The sequence below is a fragment of the Elaeis guineensis genome, chromosome 3 (assembly GCF_000442705.2).
Source record: "Elaeis guineensis isolate ETL-2024a chromosome 3, EG11, whole genome shotgun sequence".
Lineage (NCBI taxonomy): Eukaryota > Viridiplantae > Streptophyta > Magnoliopsida > Arecales > Arecaceae > Elaeis > Elaeis guineensis.
This window is the reverse complement of record NC_025995.2, coordinates 120,965,519-120,983,285: the sequence shown is the minus strand read 5'-3', so window position 1 is coordinate 120,983,285 and position 17,767 is coordinate 120,965,519. Positions and strand designations below refer to the sequence as shown.

At 35.3% G+C, this 17,767-nt stretch overlaps 1 protein-coding gene across 1 annotated transcript; it reads right to left on the bottom strand.

Annotated features, from left to right (window-relative positions):
- Nucleotides 1-13,705: 13,705 nt before the first annotated feature.
- On the bottom strand, nucleotides 13,706-15,313 carry LOC105040479 (inorganic pyrophosphatase 2). The gene is made up of 4 exons (XM_010917025.4): nucleotides 15,058-15,313; nucleotides 14,704-14,825; nucleotides 14,401-14,602; nucleotides 13,706-14,192 (listed from the first exon to the last, which is right to left on the bottom strand). The coding sequence occupies exons 1-4, from the start codon at nucleotides 15,193-15,195 to the stop codon at nucleotides 13,827-13,829; spliced, it is 828 nt and encodes a 275-aa protein (XP_010915327.2). The 5' UTR covers nucleotides 15,196-15,313; the 3' UTR covers nucleotides 13,706-13,826.
- Nucleotides 15,314-17,767: the final 2,454 nt, after the last annotated feature.

Here is a 17,767-nt window from a genome sequence, read left to right as displayed (position 1 = left end):
TGGAGTCCTTTGAATTTTTATTTATTTATTTATTTATTTTTTCGGGGAGTTGGGGGTGGGGGGGGGGGAGGGGTGTGGGAAGGTGGTGAAGTTTAAAGCTGATTGATTGATCGCTTTTTTTTTTTTTTTTTGTAAATAGGATAAATTAAGATATACGAGAATAAATATATCCATGGGATACGGTAGATGAAATATTTATAATGACACCGGAAGATAATCTCATAACCTAGTGCTGGCGTGATTTGCCATTACATAAGATGCCATTAATCACCTCTTTTGAGGCCATCGATGCTTGAGGCACTTAAATTGTTTTCATTTTTATCACAAAAAAAAAAAAAAAAAGGATTGTAACTAATATCATGCAGCGCACCTGGGTGTTCTACAGGACATTCGAAATAAACCTGCCATAACATGGTTTCTGTATGTACATTTATGACATCTTTGTGGGGTTGGAACTTCATTTGTCGTGCTAGTGCCAGATGGGGCGTCAATGCTGGAGAACGTACTCTTTTGTCGACAAAATTGCGTACAAAGTTGCTACCTCCAAATCCTGCGCGGAATCAGCTCATGGATTGTATGATCCCACGTAGCAGTGAGAATCTGTCGCTCATAATGCGTGTAGGTGGCATTCAGCTCCACTCGTGTAAGCCCAAAATGCTTTGTAGACTTTTGCGAGGTACTGTTATTCCTCCATTATTCCTCTCTAAGCGTCATCCACAGTACTAAAATACATTTTGAATTCACTTTCCGAGGAAGCATAAACAAACACATGAATTTATTAAATAAATCTCATAAAATGGCCAACCATTACATTATCCAAACACAGCTCCTACCATATCCACTAGGGCAATGAAGTTCTTTCTCTCTTCCTTTTTTTTTTTTTCCTTCAATCCCACATAGGGATTAATCGAGCTCGCTGTCTCCACATTCTTAGCCTTCTGTTCTTCTAAAAAAATTATACCTTACACCATGCATACCAAGCCAATGGTGCACCATAAAAGCAAATAGAAATGTGGTGAGTGAGATGACAATTTGAGACGAGCACATGTTGAATGAGGTCCATATAAATCAAAACATGTGATGGATATGTTACACCACCATATGATGCATATGGTAGGGTATAATTTCTTGCTCTCTCGATCTTTAGGTCTCTATCTCCATCCCTCTCTTATGTCCAGCCGAACCTGTTGGAGACAGCAAACAATAAAGAAAAGAAAGTTTTGTCGGGAGGATCCTGCAAGCGTTGAACAAGAAAATAGAACTTTAATGACAGTGTTAGGGGTGGTAGAGGCAGAGCTGATTTCATCATCCATTGCCCTGATGCTCGGTTGCTAGCGGTTGGAGAGTCCCACTTCTTCAAGCCTTCCATCTCTGGTGCAGAGCTTCATATTGCTTGGGCTGATATCACCTTTGCTGTGCGAAACCTTCGGATGGAGAGGATTTTCATTGAGGACGATTCCATCACTATCATTGACTAGATCTAAGGCGACCTGGAGCAGATGGAGGGTCATCCGTTGGTTCGGGATATTTAGATTTTTCTTCGTCATTTCTGCGATGGTGTCCATCTGACATGTCTACCGAGAAGCAAACAGTGTGGCAGAGTAGGTTGCTACCTTTGTGACAGAGCATTTAAGAGATTTGGATCTGGAAGCAGAGAGATGTCTGTCCGTCAGTCTTGCGAGATCTTATGTATCTTGACTATTTATGCTGCTCTAGCATCAAAATAGTGTGATCGTCCGTCTGTATCAAAAAAGAAGAAGAGGAAGGAGAAGAAAACAGAACTTCGCCATAAGAGTGATCATAGATGGATGCAACGGTTAAAAAAAAAAAAAAAAGTGGCCATTTGTTTGATTAATTATATAAAATTTTTCCTGGACCTTTGTTTGATCAATTGTATGTGGGCCCAGAATCATTTCTTGTCTGTGCCGACCGTTTCTGGATTGGTGACACGCAAGGAATGGGGCTGAGAACCTTGGCACTCATCACTCGCATAGAAATTTCTATGCACGCTTTTGCGAGACCACGCACAGTTGCACCTTGTCCGGTTGTCCTTGTGAGATGATTTGACCGTTGGAGCTGTTTGTAGCCAGGGACTTGAAAGCCATGCGGGAGACCGCATGTTAAGCAACCTAACGGTCGAGTTTCCAGTTTTTCTTCCGTGGGTTGTATGTCTGCTTCAGATAGACAGCGGTTCGACCACTGGGATCTCCCCCTAAAAACAACCTATCATTAATGACTATGCTTAGTTTAATTATATTTTTCTAAACTAGCACCATTAATCATGTTCTAAAATATATAAAATGCTATAAAACTAAAAAAAATTGATTTGAAATCTGTTTCCTATGTATCATGCTAGAAAAAAAGAATAGTGGAAATATAGTTAGTGGACAAAAATGCAGTATAAAATCTATCATTTGTAATTATAAACAATTGATTTTTATTTTTTTAAAAAAAATATGCATGTAAAATTTCGGCTAATTTCTATATTTCTAAACTGCAGTTCAAAGTGAAACATAATATCATACTGCTGAAACGGTCAATTTTATTTTCATTTGATATAGGGATAAAAGATATGAAAAATGTATAAATGTTGGTTTCGAACCAATTTAAATATAGTAGATCATTATCAAAGGTGCTGATTTTGTTTTTGACTCAAAAAAACTCAGAGCCAAATGCTTTTTGAAGCATTCCCATTTTAGATAAACAATTTCATCTTGGGAGTGCTGGTAGAAACTTATTGCCAAAACTCTCTCTAGTAGGGTAGGTGCTTATAGGAATCTGTCTGGTAATTAAGTGCTGAAAAAAATTAAAAACAATTTTTTTTAATGTCAGGGCTATTATTTGGAAGATACTTTAACAAATTTTAACTTAAGTAATGAAAGTATAAATCAAGTATAAATGAGACAGTGCTAAATTAAATTCTTACTGATGAACCAGACTAACATGTGACCATAGGGAGCATGATGTTCAAGTTGCTAGTTTGCAAAGAGTTCTCTAGTGAACCAAGAGAACTTGCCTGGGTCCAAAGATTTGAGGAACAAATATCTTGATTAAAAGAGTGTTGTGAAGCTCATGTACCCCCTTCAAATTTAACAAACCTTTGCATATCAACAGAGTAATAGTCCAGTAGCTGCTTTTGTTTGAATGAGAGAATCAACTTATCCTTTGCTTCTGTAAAGTTACACATGGTCATCTTTGATTAATAGTTAAAACCCACACATGCCTTGGATGTTGTCCAAAAGTCACTCAGAATGGGTTTGTTATTTTAGCAAAAACTCATCTGAGTTGCAATATGTTCCGTCTACACATCAAAAGATTGTACCTGAAACTCAAGCATGCACTCAGTTCACTGATAAGGGTGATGGTGAGCTTGTCTCAAACTTCAACAAAAGGAAGAACAAAGCCCGCCCTGCCTCTATTTAGTGAGTAGTGAAAGAAGCAAGGAAGCATCTTCAGCTTGTTCTCAAATTTCAGTCAAGCTGTTTTGCTCTACATCTTACAATCTGGCTATAGTTTGTATGATTTGCTGAGAGCAATCTCGTAATGAAAGAATAGCTGTTCAAACGTATGAGATGGTTCTAACAGCTAGGCTGCTTTATCAAATGTTCTAGTCTCTTCATGTCAATCTTTTGAAGTAACACTTACTAGTAACAGATGTCAACCTGCCATCTTCAGATCTAGTTCTCCACCCACTTCATCAAGGACTCATTTTGTTCGCAAGAAGTGGAGGAAGAAAGAGGTAGTTCCTGAGAAGTGGAGAGGAGGTCTCTTGTTTGGTTGGAGTTTTAAGAGGAAAGAGAATGAAAAAAACTCTTTCTATGATAAGTCACTTCCCACATTTCATGAAAAATGAAAATCTACAGGAGAGATGGATTTTGGCACTTCCTATGAGATGGGAAGTGGTGGTGTATGCTTTTTTCTTGGCCAAAATATCTTTTTAAGATTTACGGCTAAGATTTTGCAAAATATTATGCATGGTTAAAATAAAATATTGAATAGTGATAATATAATATAATATTAATATTATAATATTTATATTAATATAATATTTTTATGAATATTAATATAGTATTTATATTAATATAATATTATATTTACTAAGATATTAATAAATTTATTATATTAAAATATTAATATTGTATTAATATAATATAATATATATTAATGTTATATTAATACTATAAATTATTATAATCTAATATTATATTATAATATATTAATATTATTTTTATATTAATATAAATATAATAATATTATTTATATAAAGTTTAGGAGCAAAATTGTAACATCCGGCCCATTTGGGCACTAGACCAAGCCCAAGAGCCCAAAACAGAGCCCGACGTGAGGAGGAGGAAGACTCCTAACCAGAGTCTTCTTCCCCTCCGACCCCGATGAAATCGGACCCATGGAGTCCAGCTTAAGGTAGGATAGCTCCCCTATAAAATTCTCCTTCTCTCCCTTAAGATTCTCCATCGGCGATCTTCGAGCTTGATCTCTTGATTTCTTCCGTTGAAGCTGTGACCTCTCATACTCGTAGTTGCCAGAAATTGGAGCCGACGACGCTACTGAAGCTTGAGGTAAATCCTTTTCCTCTTTCCTCTCTTCCTTTCCCTCCTTTCCATGGCCTCGTGCACCCTCGCCGGCCTTCGGGATCGTCGAAAAATCCATAAAATATCATGACCCTGTTTTGCTCTGTTCGAACGAGCCATCTTCCTCTCTTTTTCGACCACCGACATCGTCATTTGCAGTATCTTACCCCTAGGATAGGACCCTCATCCCTCTATCCCTCTTCCTTGAAGGTCTTGACCACCGGCGACCGGCCAATGATCGAAAATCATGAACAAAGAGGACGGATCCCTTATTTTTTGAGAAATAAAAAAAAACTTTGTCGATCGAACCTCACTGCCGGCTGGCCTTGCTCCGTTGCTGTCGGCCGGCCTTGCTCCGTTGCCGTCGACCGGACACCACCCACCTCATCGAAGCCCAGGGCACCAAGGGGGGACCTCACGGTCTTCCCTTGTTTCGGCCCAAGGGAGGCCGTGGGAAGAAGAAGGAAAAGAAGAAGAAGAAAAGAAAAGAAAAGAAAAAGAAAAAGAAAAAGAGAAAAAGAAAAAGAAAAAGAGAAAGAGAAAGAGAAAAAGAAAAAAAAATAAAAAAGAAGAAGAAGAGAGAGAAATTTTCTCTCTCTCCTCTCCCTCCTTTCTCTATCTTTCCTCTCTGCTCTCTCTACCTTTTCTCTTCATTTTCTCTCTCTAGACTTTTTCTCTTTATGAATTTTATCTCTCTAGAATCTTTCTCTCTCTGATTTCATCATGAATCCTAAGATAAAATTGATATAAAAATATGATGACCTGAGATTGCTCCGAAATTCGTGCAGTAGATTAGATTTCGGTCCGATCTTTATTCAAAATTGATAACATCAATCATGGTTAATCCATATTGAGTCATCCTGATATGACCTCTGATGATCTCGACTATGATTGCTTCATCGAAAAGATACGAAGATTCTCTCTCCACTTTCTCTCTCTACTTTCTCTCTAGAATTTTCTCTCTCTTCATGGATTTTCTCTCTCTAGAAGTCTTATGGATCAGTGGAGGATCAAGATACTTAGACAAATCTTAATTTTGGTTAATCTTGAGAGAGGTCCTAGATTTGTATTATTATGATTGATTATCGGATAATTTTCTCCATATATGATTTTTATATTTGATTAGGGTTATGAAGAGATGATTGTTTGCATATGATATCGAATGGAATATTTTGTTAAAGAAATTCATAAATCAAAGAAGAATATTGATTTCTGTGCTTGGATCAGTCACCGATAAAGGTAAGAATCCCTGTACATGTCATCATTATATATGTTATTTTACCGTTGGTTTTATCTCATTGATTTTGCATCGTTGGATTTGAGATCGATAAATTTGTTATATCTGAGACACTGTTATTTATTTATGTGATTTTGAGCATGAGTATGTTATATCAATACATATGTATCAGCGATTGATGGCATGATTATATGGGTATGACATATTTATTATACTGCAAAATTTGAATTGATTAATGAAGTCAAATATTATAATTTCATGAAAATAAAAAGAAAGAGAAATATGGTTTAGACTGATCTTGTCATGTGGAATAGCCTGCCAGGAGCTTATGCCTGGGACAGCCCCCACAAGCTTATGTGCGGAAGAATCTGATCCGAGAAAGATCATGAATGATTTGATCTGACAAAGATCATGACCACTTTGATCCGAGAAAGATCATGAATATTTCGATCCGAGAAAGATCACAGAAATCAATCCGAATAAAAGATCGTCGCATGATCCTGGTAGTCCAAAGTCAAAGTCAAAAAGAAAAAGATTAAAGATGATGTGATAATAGAAGAAAATAGAAAGATAAGACATGAAACAATCGTTGAATAAAATTGTTTCACTTATTAACATATGATAATGCATCTCTTTTGATAAAACAGATAATCTATAAATATTTGCAGTATTCTGGACAGTGAACATCGGCTTTTATGTGTTATTGCTTATCTTTATTTTTAGATTATATTATTATACTGGTGTGATATGGGAATTCTTACTGAGCTGTAAAGTTCACATCCCTTCATCTTTCTTTTCTTCTCAGAGTTACAAGATGTCCATGGTTGGCTATGGTATGAATTTGTGAGTGAGCGGATGCATAAATAGAGTACCGTTGATACCTGATCAGAGGATTGAAGGAATGTTAATTGTAATTATGAAAGTTTTATGAATTATTATTAAAATTAAATATTATGGTTGATAAGGTTGTAATGATTTAATTTGGACTTGCATATTCTTTAGGGCTTGCTCTAAGGAGTGTGCGGCTATCACGTATCCGATCCGGATGTTGGGTTCGGGGCGTGACAAAGTGATATCAGAGCTTAGGTTATGATCATTTGGAAACTATAATACAAGTGATTAGGATGTGACAGAATGGTATCAGAGCTTAGGTTTAAGATCATCAGAGATTATGAAGAGATATTAAAACTTTATGTAAGATCAATAGGATGTGACAAAATGGTATCAGAGCTCAGGTTATGATCATTAAGGATTATAATATAAGTGATTTAAATATTGCAGAGTAATAACAGAGTTTAGGTTATGATCATTAAGGATTATGATATAAGTGATTAGGATTTGATAAAATAATATTAGTGCTTAAGTTTAAGTCACTAGAGATTATGAAGTGATATCAAAACTTTATGCATGATCAATAGGATGTGACAGAGTGATATCAGAGAATATGATAGAACAGTACTAGAGCTCAGGTTTAAGGTCACTAGGAATTATCATATAAGTGATATCAAAATTTTGGGATTATAATCAATAGAGTATGATTGATAATATCAGAGTTTAAGATTATGATCATTAAAGGTATGATAGAATGATATTAGAGTTTAGGTTATGATCACTAGAAAATCTGATTTAAGTGGTATTTGAGTTTAAGGTTATAATTATTCAAAATTGTAATTTTAGTGATATCTGAACTTAGGTTATGATCATGAGGAACATGATAGATATAAAAGAGAAGATTCAATATTTAGATTTCGAATCAATAGATATTAAGATAAAATTTATGCATAAGTGGCATATGATATTTATAATAGAATTGACGAGTTATATCTTGAATTTCAATTAGTAGGGTGGCCTGAATATAAGAAGAGTTGACCCTGGAAGGAAGCGGAAGGTATTGATATGTTATATTGAGTATACTCGATGATTTTGGAATGCTAAACTTATATGGATGGAAATCATGATAACTTTTTTGATTTTGATGTTAATTATCTGAGCATTACAAATTTAAAATTTATCAGAAGGAAGTTAGGATATGGTCTAAAAAGAAATTTCATCATATGAGAGAAGAATATTTTTGAGCATTGAACCTATAAGAGAATCATATATGAAACTCAATCTTAGATGAAAAAAATATACTTGAATTTTATTATGAGAATATGAGTTACACATCTTGGTGAAATCTTTGGTTACTCAAAATATCATATTCTAAATATGATTTCTCGATCTTTCAAGTTGCATTGAATTTCAAATCAAAAGTTTACTTTTTTAAGTGGATCAAAAGTATTTTGATATTGTTGTTAAATTAAAAAAAAATTATTTTATCAGAATATGATATACAGGTTATGATGAAATCTTTAATAATTCGTATTACTATCTTTGGATTAGATTTTTTTTAATTTTTCTTGTAATTGTTGAAGATGGTGAAGTGTATTAATTATTCAAGTCAAAGTTTGAATTTTTTTTAAAAATTGAACTAAAATATCTTGCTAGTGTTAAATTTTGAATGACTTATATAAGGGACAAAATTTTGTATGGATTTATTGATTAATATTAAGGGTTGTGATGAAGGGAGCTCTATAAGAAATAATCAAGTTGATTCTACTTAAGAATATTGGTTTGAGTTCTTCTAGTTTGTCAAGTTAGAATTAATTCTTTTAAAAAAAAAGATTGATTTAGAAATTATCTAAATGATTGTAAGGTAAATCTAAGGTTAACTCCAATTGATTCTAGACATGTTGGATTCTTGAAGAGTGATGAAACTTATGCAATAATTTCAAATATAAGAAGTGGATCAAGATTTAATTTTTATATGCTATGCCCAACAGATAGTAAAGATAAAGAAACTTAAAGTTTTGCTCTAAGTTAAATTTGAAAATTGGATCTATCTATGATTGATCTAACATACAAAGATATTCTTATCTTTTGATAAACCTATATAATTTGATAAATTAAAATCAGAGTGCGCAGCAAAAGCGTGGTGGATTAAATTGATTAGAAATATTAATCTTTTAAATCAAAAGATATTATGATAAAATATATTAGTTGTAAATAAGGAAGGATTTTATTGATAATGAAAGGATGCTATAAATTTTGATCTAATCTGATCATAGCCAGATAATTTTTGTCAATAGGTTGCTTCATTGTAGATAATACCAAGATATTCTAGATATCTCAAGTTTATTAACAGCTTGATAGTTCTGATATTAGTTCAAACTTAGAATATCCTGACATAGATCTCATATTTTTTTTAAAAAATTTAATATTATTACTTGGACTGATATAGAAGATTGAGGTTTTCTTAAGATGAGAGTCTACATATAAAATTTGTTGGAAGGTCAAGAGAAGAAAGAAATCGATAATTGTGAAGAGTGCCCGATGTTTGACCTTTATTTATTTTTCTATCAAGGATAATCTGAGATAATTATGAATTTCGAGTGGAATGTATTAGACAAATAATGATGGTATATTAATACAAGTCCAAAGTATTACAGTTCTTCAAAAAGTTGAGAAATCAATAAGAGGAGATGAATTTGAAATTTTAAATAATTTTTGTTATAACAAGATCATGAGAATAAATAATATATAAGACATTATCGTAAGCTTGAGAATGACATGAAGAATATATACTTTGAAACATGTATCTTGAACGACATAACTTAATTTCGAAGATGAAATTATTTGAAGGGGAGAGAATGTAACACCCGGCCCATTTGGGCCCTGGACCAAGCTCAAGAGCCCAAAACAGAGCCTGACGGGAAGAGGAAGACTCCTAACTAGAGTCTTCTTCTCCTCCGACCCCGATGAAATCAGACCCATGGAGTCCGGCTTAGGGTAGGATAGCTCCCCTATAAAACCCTCCTTCCCTCCCTTAAGATTCTCCATCGGCAATCTTCGAGCTTGATCTCTTGATTTCTTTCGTTGAAGCCATGACCTCTCATACTCATGCTTGCCGGAAATTAGAGCCGACGACGCTGCTGAAGCTTGAAGTAAATCTTTTTCCTCCTTCCTCTCTTCCTTCTCCTCCTTTCCATGGCCTCGTGCACCCTCGTCGGCCATCGGGATCGTCGAAAAATCCACAAAACATCATGACTCTATTTTGCTCTGTTCGAACGAGCCATCTTCCTCTCTTTTTCGGCCACCGACATCGTCATTTGCGGCGTTTCACTCCTAGGATAGGACCCTCATCCCTCTATCCCTCTTCCTTGAAGGTCTTGGCCGCTGGCGACCGGCCAATGGCCAAAAATCATGAAGAAAGGGGATGGATCTCCTGTTTTTCGAGAAATTAAAAAAAAAATTTTGTCGATCGAACCTCGCTGCTGGCTGGCCTTGCTCAGTTGCTGTCGGCTGGCCTTGCTCTGTTGCCGTTGATCGGACACCACCCACCTCATCGAAGCCAGGGGCATCAAGGGGGGACCTCATGGTCTTCCCCTGTTTTGGCTCAAGAGAGGCCGTGGGAAGAAGAAGGAAAAGAAGAGGAAGAAAAGAAAAGAAAAAGAAAAAGAAAAAGAAAAAAAAAGAGAAAGAGAAAGAGAAAAAAAAATAAAAAAGAAGAAGAAGAGAGAGAAATTTTTTCTCTCTCCTCTCCCTCCTTTCTCTCTCTTTCCTCTCTCCTCTCTCTACCTTCTCTCTTCATTTTCTCTCTCTAGATATTTTTCTCTCTTTATGGATTTTATCTCTCTAGAGTCTTTCTCTCTCTGATTTTATCATGAATCCTAAGATAAAATTGATATGAAAATATGATGACCTGAGATTGCTCCGAAATTCATGCAGTAGATTAGATTCCGATCCGATCTTTATTCGAAATTGATAACATCAATCATGGTTAATCTATATTGAGTCACCCTGATATGACCTCTGATGATCTCGACCATGATTGCCTCATCGAAAAGATACGAAGATTCTCTCTCCATTTTCTCTCTCTACCTTCTCTCTCTAGAATTTTCTCTCTCTTCATGAATTTTCTCTCTCTAGAAGTCTTATGGATCAGTGGAGGATCTAGATACTTAGACAAATCCTAATTTTGGTTAATATTGAGAGAGGTCCTAGGTTTGTATTATTAGGATTGATTATCGGATAATTTTCTCTATATATGATTTTTATATTTGATTAGGGTTATGAAGAGATGATTGTCTGCATATGATATTGAGTGGAATATTTTATTAAAAAAATTCATAAATCAAAGAAGAACATTGATTTCTGTGCTTGGATCAGTCATCGATAAAGGTAAGAATCCCTGTACATGATCATCATTATATATGTTATTTTACCGTTGGTTTTATCTCATTGATTTTGCATCGTTGGATTTGAGATCGATAAATTTATTATATCTGAGACACTGTTATTTATTTATGTGATTTTGAGTATGAGTATGTTATATCAATACATATGTATCAGCGATTGATGGCATGATTATATGGGTATGACATATTTATTACACCGCAAAATTTGAATTGATTAATGAAGTCAAATATTATAATTTCATGAAAATAAAAAGAAAGAGAAATATGGTTTGGACTGATCTTGTCATGTGGAATAGCCTGCCAGGAGCTTATGCCTGGGACAGCCCCCACAGGCTTATGTGTGGAAGAATCTGATCCGAGAAAGATCATGAATGATTTGATCTGAGAAAGATCATGGCCACTTTGATCCGAGAAAGATCATGAATATTTCGATTCGAGGAAGATCACAGAAATCGACCTGAATAAAAGATCGTCGCATGATCCTGGTAGTCCAAAGCTAAAGCCAAAAAGAAAAGGATTAAAGACGATGTGATAATAGAAGAAAATAGAAAGATAAGACATGAAATAATCATTGAATAAAATTATTTCACTTATTAACATATGATAATGTATCTCTTTTGATAAAACAGATAATCTATAAATGTTTACAGTATTCTGGACAGTGAACATCGGCTTTTATGTATTATTGCTTATCTTTATTTTCAGATTATATTATTATACTGGTATGATATGGGAATTCTTACTGGACTGTAAAGCTCACATTTCTTCATTTTTCTTTTCTTCTCAGAGTTACAAGATGTCCATGGTTGGCTATAGTATGGATTTGTGAGTGAGTGGATGCATAGATAGAGTACCGTTGATACCTGATCAGAGGATTAAAGGAATGTTAATTGTAATTATGCAAGTTTTATGAATTATTATTGAAATTAAATATTATGGTTGATAAGGTTGTAATGATTTAATTTGGCTTTGCATATTCTTTAGGACTTGTTCTAAGGAGTGTGCGGCCATCACGTATCCGATCCGGATGTTGGGTTCGGAGCGTGACAAAAATGTATGGTCTTATATCTATTAAGCGCATAATAAATATTCTTCATAGTGTTTCCCAAAAAATTTGTGTTCAATCAAACATAAGCTACTCTTTAATAAGTCACTTTCCCATGACCTACCAAATATAGTAAAATTTTATTTTTAAAAAATAATTTTCTACGAAATAATTTTTGAATTTTTTTTTTTTCATAAATCAAATGAGTCGTGAGAGAATGACGAAAAGATACAAACATCAGAGGAGGGAGGGGGAGAAGGGAAGCAAAGTTACAAAAACCAGAGTAGAGAAGGAAGCAGAATATAATTACAGAAGCTTTTGAAGCTCCAGGCAGTAAGTTGCTGCAAACTTTGCAGGCACCAGGAGTCTTCCAAGCTAGAAAGAGAAAGGAAGCATTTCTGAGGAAAGTCACCCAGCTTGAAAACGTGGATTGTAGAGTAACTTGGTCAGACTTTCATGGAACTATTTAAGGGAGTTATTGACATCTTATATGATCCCTTGCTACATTTTTCTTGAGTCTATTTACTGCATTTGCTTGAAACGTTGGCGAGTAAATGTGAACATCTTATCTCGGTCATTTGGAATAAGGAAAAGCTGAATTGATCAGTTTTTATATGGAATGCATGAACATGAGTGGAAAGTGAGTGGAAAGTTAGCAGATGTTAGGGTTTTTGTACCTCCACAAAAAAATTATGAATCTTAAAGACAAGAGCCCACTTATTTAATTTATCATTGCTTTGTAACGGTAGTCCAGATCATCCACTAGAGACTGCCATCCAAGATACTTAAAAACAAAAATTAGATTAAGGGTCCTGGTATCAGTTTGTTTGAATGATAGTAGAGAAAATTAGCAACTTAACTTACCATGCATCTCTTTTGATCAACAGATCATAGTTCTGAAGAGTGAGTGATGCCAACCAAATATTTATAATGACCAAGTTTAAGGTCAAGTACTCAGTTATAGTTTACAGAAGATTTATATTTAAGATCTGAATCAGACTCAAGTTATAACAGTGTCTAATTTTTGAGAGTTAGACATGGTCGACTGATTCTGGAACCCTTCCTTGATCCACCGCCCAATGACTAGACTTTTTCTTTCCCCTGTAAAGAGCCTCTGATAGTGACCTGTTGCCTCAATACCTTCATCAAAGTTGTGATATCCACCATGATATTCCATCTGAATTAGATAGAATATGAAGGTTTTCCATGATGCTTTTCCCCCCTGGCAGGCTTTTCACAAAACTCCATTGATTTCTTCATAGTTTGAACTGTAGAATAATTGTTTTCCCATATTTTTCTGTCACTTGTTATGGATTCAATTGTGCACTAGAAGAACTTCCATTATTAGCGGTTTTGAAAATAGTTAGGACTGCACAGGAATGTAAAGCAGCAGCAAAATTGAAATCCAAAGACTAATCTGCTGTTGGAGGCCGTTGACAAGAAACTACACATGATGTTTTTATCTATTGAATCCAAGTACAAGAAAATAGAAGTGAACCAACCTATTGTCTTTTATCCAAACTTAAGTAGTTTACCATTGCTTTCTATTTTCGATGATCAAGTCCAACCATTGCAACCTCCTGTACTCACACATGAATTAATGCATTATAACCTCTTCTCATATATATTTTGTACATAACTTCATACTTAATGAAGGTTGAAGGGAAGCACTTCACTTCCCCCCTTTACCCTCAAAAGAAAAACAAGTCGAAGCATGGCTAGTGAGGAACAGGAAGGGCCTTGGGCAAAGGCTCATGTGGGGAAAGCGGTATAGTCTGCAACTTGCAATCAGCTGAAAGCAAACGGGCTGCATTGTTGAGATCGGCCGAGACTGAATCATTGATGAGTCGGAGGAGGACTGTCTTGAGTTCTTCTGCATCACTCCATTCATGGATCGCAGCTTTCAGAGCCTGAGGGTCATTGCAAATGAGCTCCCATAGAGGGTAGTTCTTCCTTGGCATCACATAGTCCCCTTCATTTAGCTCAAGTGAGGGACAGTAGTCTCCTTTTCCATCACCCAAGTAGATGAATCGATTCTTCTCCACAGCAAAAGCAGAGGTTCGGATTCTCTCAATGACCTTACCCTATGGATTTATCACCAAAATTAGATTAGAAAGGCTGAAACACTAAGGAAAAAAAAAAAAAAACCCACAACAAATTCAGCCAATTTGTTTTCAGATTCAAGAGAGATCACCCTTCCAAATCTTCTGAAGTTGGACCATGAAGACAAATTAACTAACTTTAAAATAGTCTCATAATTTTTTGTTGATGATAAACAAGAGGAGGAGTCACCTTGCACATGTTTGGAGGGCAGAGGCAGCAACCATGAGAAGAGGTAGTGAAGTCATGGTACGGGAAGATCCTGAGCCTCCCCTCCTCATCAACATAGCCTGGGTTTGTATTGATCTCAGAGAAATAACCGACAAGCCCATGGTGGTTGAGAATGGTCTCGATGAAGAAGAGATTGGCATCACTCACTATCCTCAGCTCGCACCTATAAATATGTTGGATCAAAAACCATCGGAACAACAATAACGGCAGGATCAAAGAAAGAAGACTTGCTGCCCATGGAATCAGGAAGAGAAGAAAACATACCCAAGAGAATGGGCCGACTTGATGGCGGCAATGGTGTGTGGGGACAAGGGAGCCTTTTTCAGGCTGTTTGAGATCTCTTCAATGGTTTTCCCTTGTGAGTGGAGTTCCCCCATCATCCTATCCTGAAAGCATTTCAAGAAAATGGACCAACCATTAAGTTTCCATTGTAGTAGTAATAATGATAATAATAATAACTAGACAAAAGATTCATGTGACAGAGAATGTAGATCGAAAGACGTTTGAGTTCTAAAAGAATTTTTCATTGTGAACATAGCTTAGGCAAAAAACAAAGAATCTTCAATCAAAATATGGAAAACAGAGTAAAGAAAGAAGGGCCTAAAACATGATACAGACAATGGCAGAGTTCCATGGCAAAGATTCGAGGAGCTCGTCGAAGCGCCGAGTGGCTCCAAGGTCATCGACAACCCAGTTATCGCTGTCGCAGTCGATGATCGTCTTATCGAAGTCAAACACGACGACAATTCCAGCCATCAGATTGAGATAACAATGCGGGAAGAAAAAGCAGCGGCGGCCTTGCACTTCTCCCTAACAATTAAATACCGTGCAATGGATTGTACGATAAAGTATGAGGGGGCTTTGAGAGAGGGCATGGAGGGAGGTATTTATAGGACGGGAGATGCCGATGCCAACAGAATATTACGAGGGAGGGGTCGTAAGGAAGGTGCAATGAATCACGTAAGGCTGCTGCTCGCAATGGGAATATTGCTTATTTAATTGCTGGAATTACCACAGTGGGAATGGAACAAATGCTCGGAATATTCTCCAAGCACCAAAACGAGGGCAGCCATGACGCGACGAAACACGTGGCTCAAGGCGGCTTTTCCTTATTTTGCTCACGGAAGGCTTTCAGGCGGCCATCGGGAACAGTTGGTCCCCTAACCGTTCCAATGACATCTTGTTCCTATCCACAGCGCCTCAAAACACCGTGCAGGTAAATATTCCGAGAAATCAATTGATACAATAGCCGAGACATTTTAGTCTATTTTTGACAATGTTAGTATAAATTATTTAACAATAAATTAATATATAAAATGATATATTATCTTTCCTTTTGTCGAGATAAACCAAAATCTTAATTAGTCCTGAATAGAGAATGGTAGGATTTAGGCATTTGAAGACCCTAATTCCTATTTGTGATGGAAGGAAGAAATTTTGATTTTTTTTTTCCCTCGTCATTAATGAAGTTGGTTGTGGCTTTTTGGGTTGAAGAGCTTTGGAAACATATCCAAACTGAACCATCGGAAGGCATTTGGGAACAACTATCATGATACAAGCATGCCCAAGTTTCCTTTGTTGCTAGAAACAATGGCAACGAACCATGCGAATGTGATTCCAAGCATTAGCATCTGGTGCTATTCTCGTTCTCCCTATAAAATATATGTATTTATATGATAGTTTCATAATTTTTTTTTCTATGAAGCATTATCAAGATGCCACATGATTTATAGAAAGTTCTACGAACTCATTTGATTCGCATGAAGAGGAAGGGACAAAGTGTGGTCAATAAAAAAATTGAAAAATATCTCATTTTTTATTGAAGTTATTAAAGACAAAAGATAAGAAGTGGTATTTCTATAAGAATAAGATTTTCATATTTCATGAGAAAAAAAGAATCCATATAAGACATGAAAAAATTAATTTTTATAATTTAAAAATTGAGATTTTTTCTTAAATATATACCCTTAAGCTATTAGATAGAATCAATGGGATAAGATCTTTCCCTTTATTAATGATATAATAGATATTTTATATAACTTTTCAGAAAAATAGATGCTTAACAAACATAAGTTATTCTGCAATATGCCATTTTCTCATGATCAACAAAATATTTATCATTTTTTCATAATTAACAAAATATACATAAACTATTTTTCTAGACATTAATTTTATATGAAAAGTATTCTAGTAAAGAAAATTTTTTTTGATGAATAAAATGAGCCCTATAAGTAAATTATTGCTATGAAGATTTGACAAGTTACTCATAAATTATTATACATTTTGAAAAAATCAGTTATTCACACCACATTTTCTGAGCGTTGGTTAATGATCAATTATTAAGATTATGTGTGATGGAGACTTTTTTTTTTTTTTTTTTCCTCCCTCACCTCTTTTATGTTCAAGCATTATAATACATCACATCCATGTCTATGTAGACATGCTAACCATCTTTAGCGTTCCTCCATCCTTCGCACCCCCTCATTTTAAGAATTTTCCTAATCAGATGTATGCACGCGGTTCTTTATGTGGTCCATAGCCCTCTGTCGTTTTGTTTCCACTAACAAAAGTTCTTAGAGAATTTTGAGACTTTTAAAGTTAACAATAAAAACAATGCAGTTTTTAATGCCAAAGTTCTCAAGAACATGGTGCTAGTATTTCTTACGATGTATCAAAAGGTAAAAGATACATTCTCTGGATCCATTTCAATGCTAAATAGCCCCAAAGGATGGTATCAGAAAAAAAAAAAAAAGAAAAAAAAAAAGAATAGTCCTCATTGGGCAATTCAGCCGACTCCTTCGATTTCGACTTTCAATCGGCCTAATAAACACAAACCGTCAACTATCAATCGATTAGCCGACTAACAGTCAGCCAGTCAGCTATCTTCAACCATCCATGATAAACTCCAACTATAACGACTCAACTGATTTCAGACCAATGACCATTGGCATATCGAAATTATCAACCGATGGTCATTCGGACTTTCACAATTGTCGACATACAGTCGACATATTTAGACTGCCAACATAGAGTCGGTATATAAAAAACTACCATCGTAGAAAGCACATAATGACTAGAATATAATCAGTAGTAGGTATAACCGTCCATCCCACGATCATATAATATCGAAATAAGTGAGATTCACGTCTCTAACCGTTACAAACAGTTCTCAATAACTCATTTATAAAAGAAAATAAATGAACAGCATTTGGTAAGACACTCTTTGGAGTTATACTCTACTTCTCTAAACATTCATCTGCTTTTTATCACTCTCCACTGACTTAAGCATCAAAGGATCCCTGTTGGACACAATTTCGATTAGTGCGAA

What these genes read in the sequence shown, in the direction of transcription:
- LOC105040479 (XM_010917025.4), bottom strand. Translation starts at nt 15,195, where the DNA reads ATGGCTGGAATTGTCGTCGTGTTTGACTTCGATAAGACGATCATCGAC. An exon ending in AAGTCGGCCCATTCTCTTGG is followed by an intron (nt 14,603 to 14,703) that starts GTATGTTTTCTT and finishes ACATATTTATAG; the next exon opens with GTGCGAGCTGAGGATAGTGA. An exon ending in GCCCTCCAAACATGTGCAAG is followed by an intron (nt 14,193 to 14,400) that starts GTGACTCCTCCT and finishes ATAAATCCATAG; the next exon opens with GGTAAGGTCATTGAGAGAAT.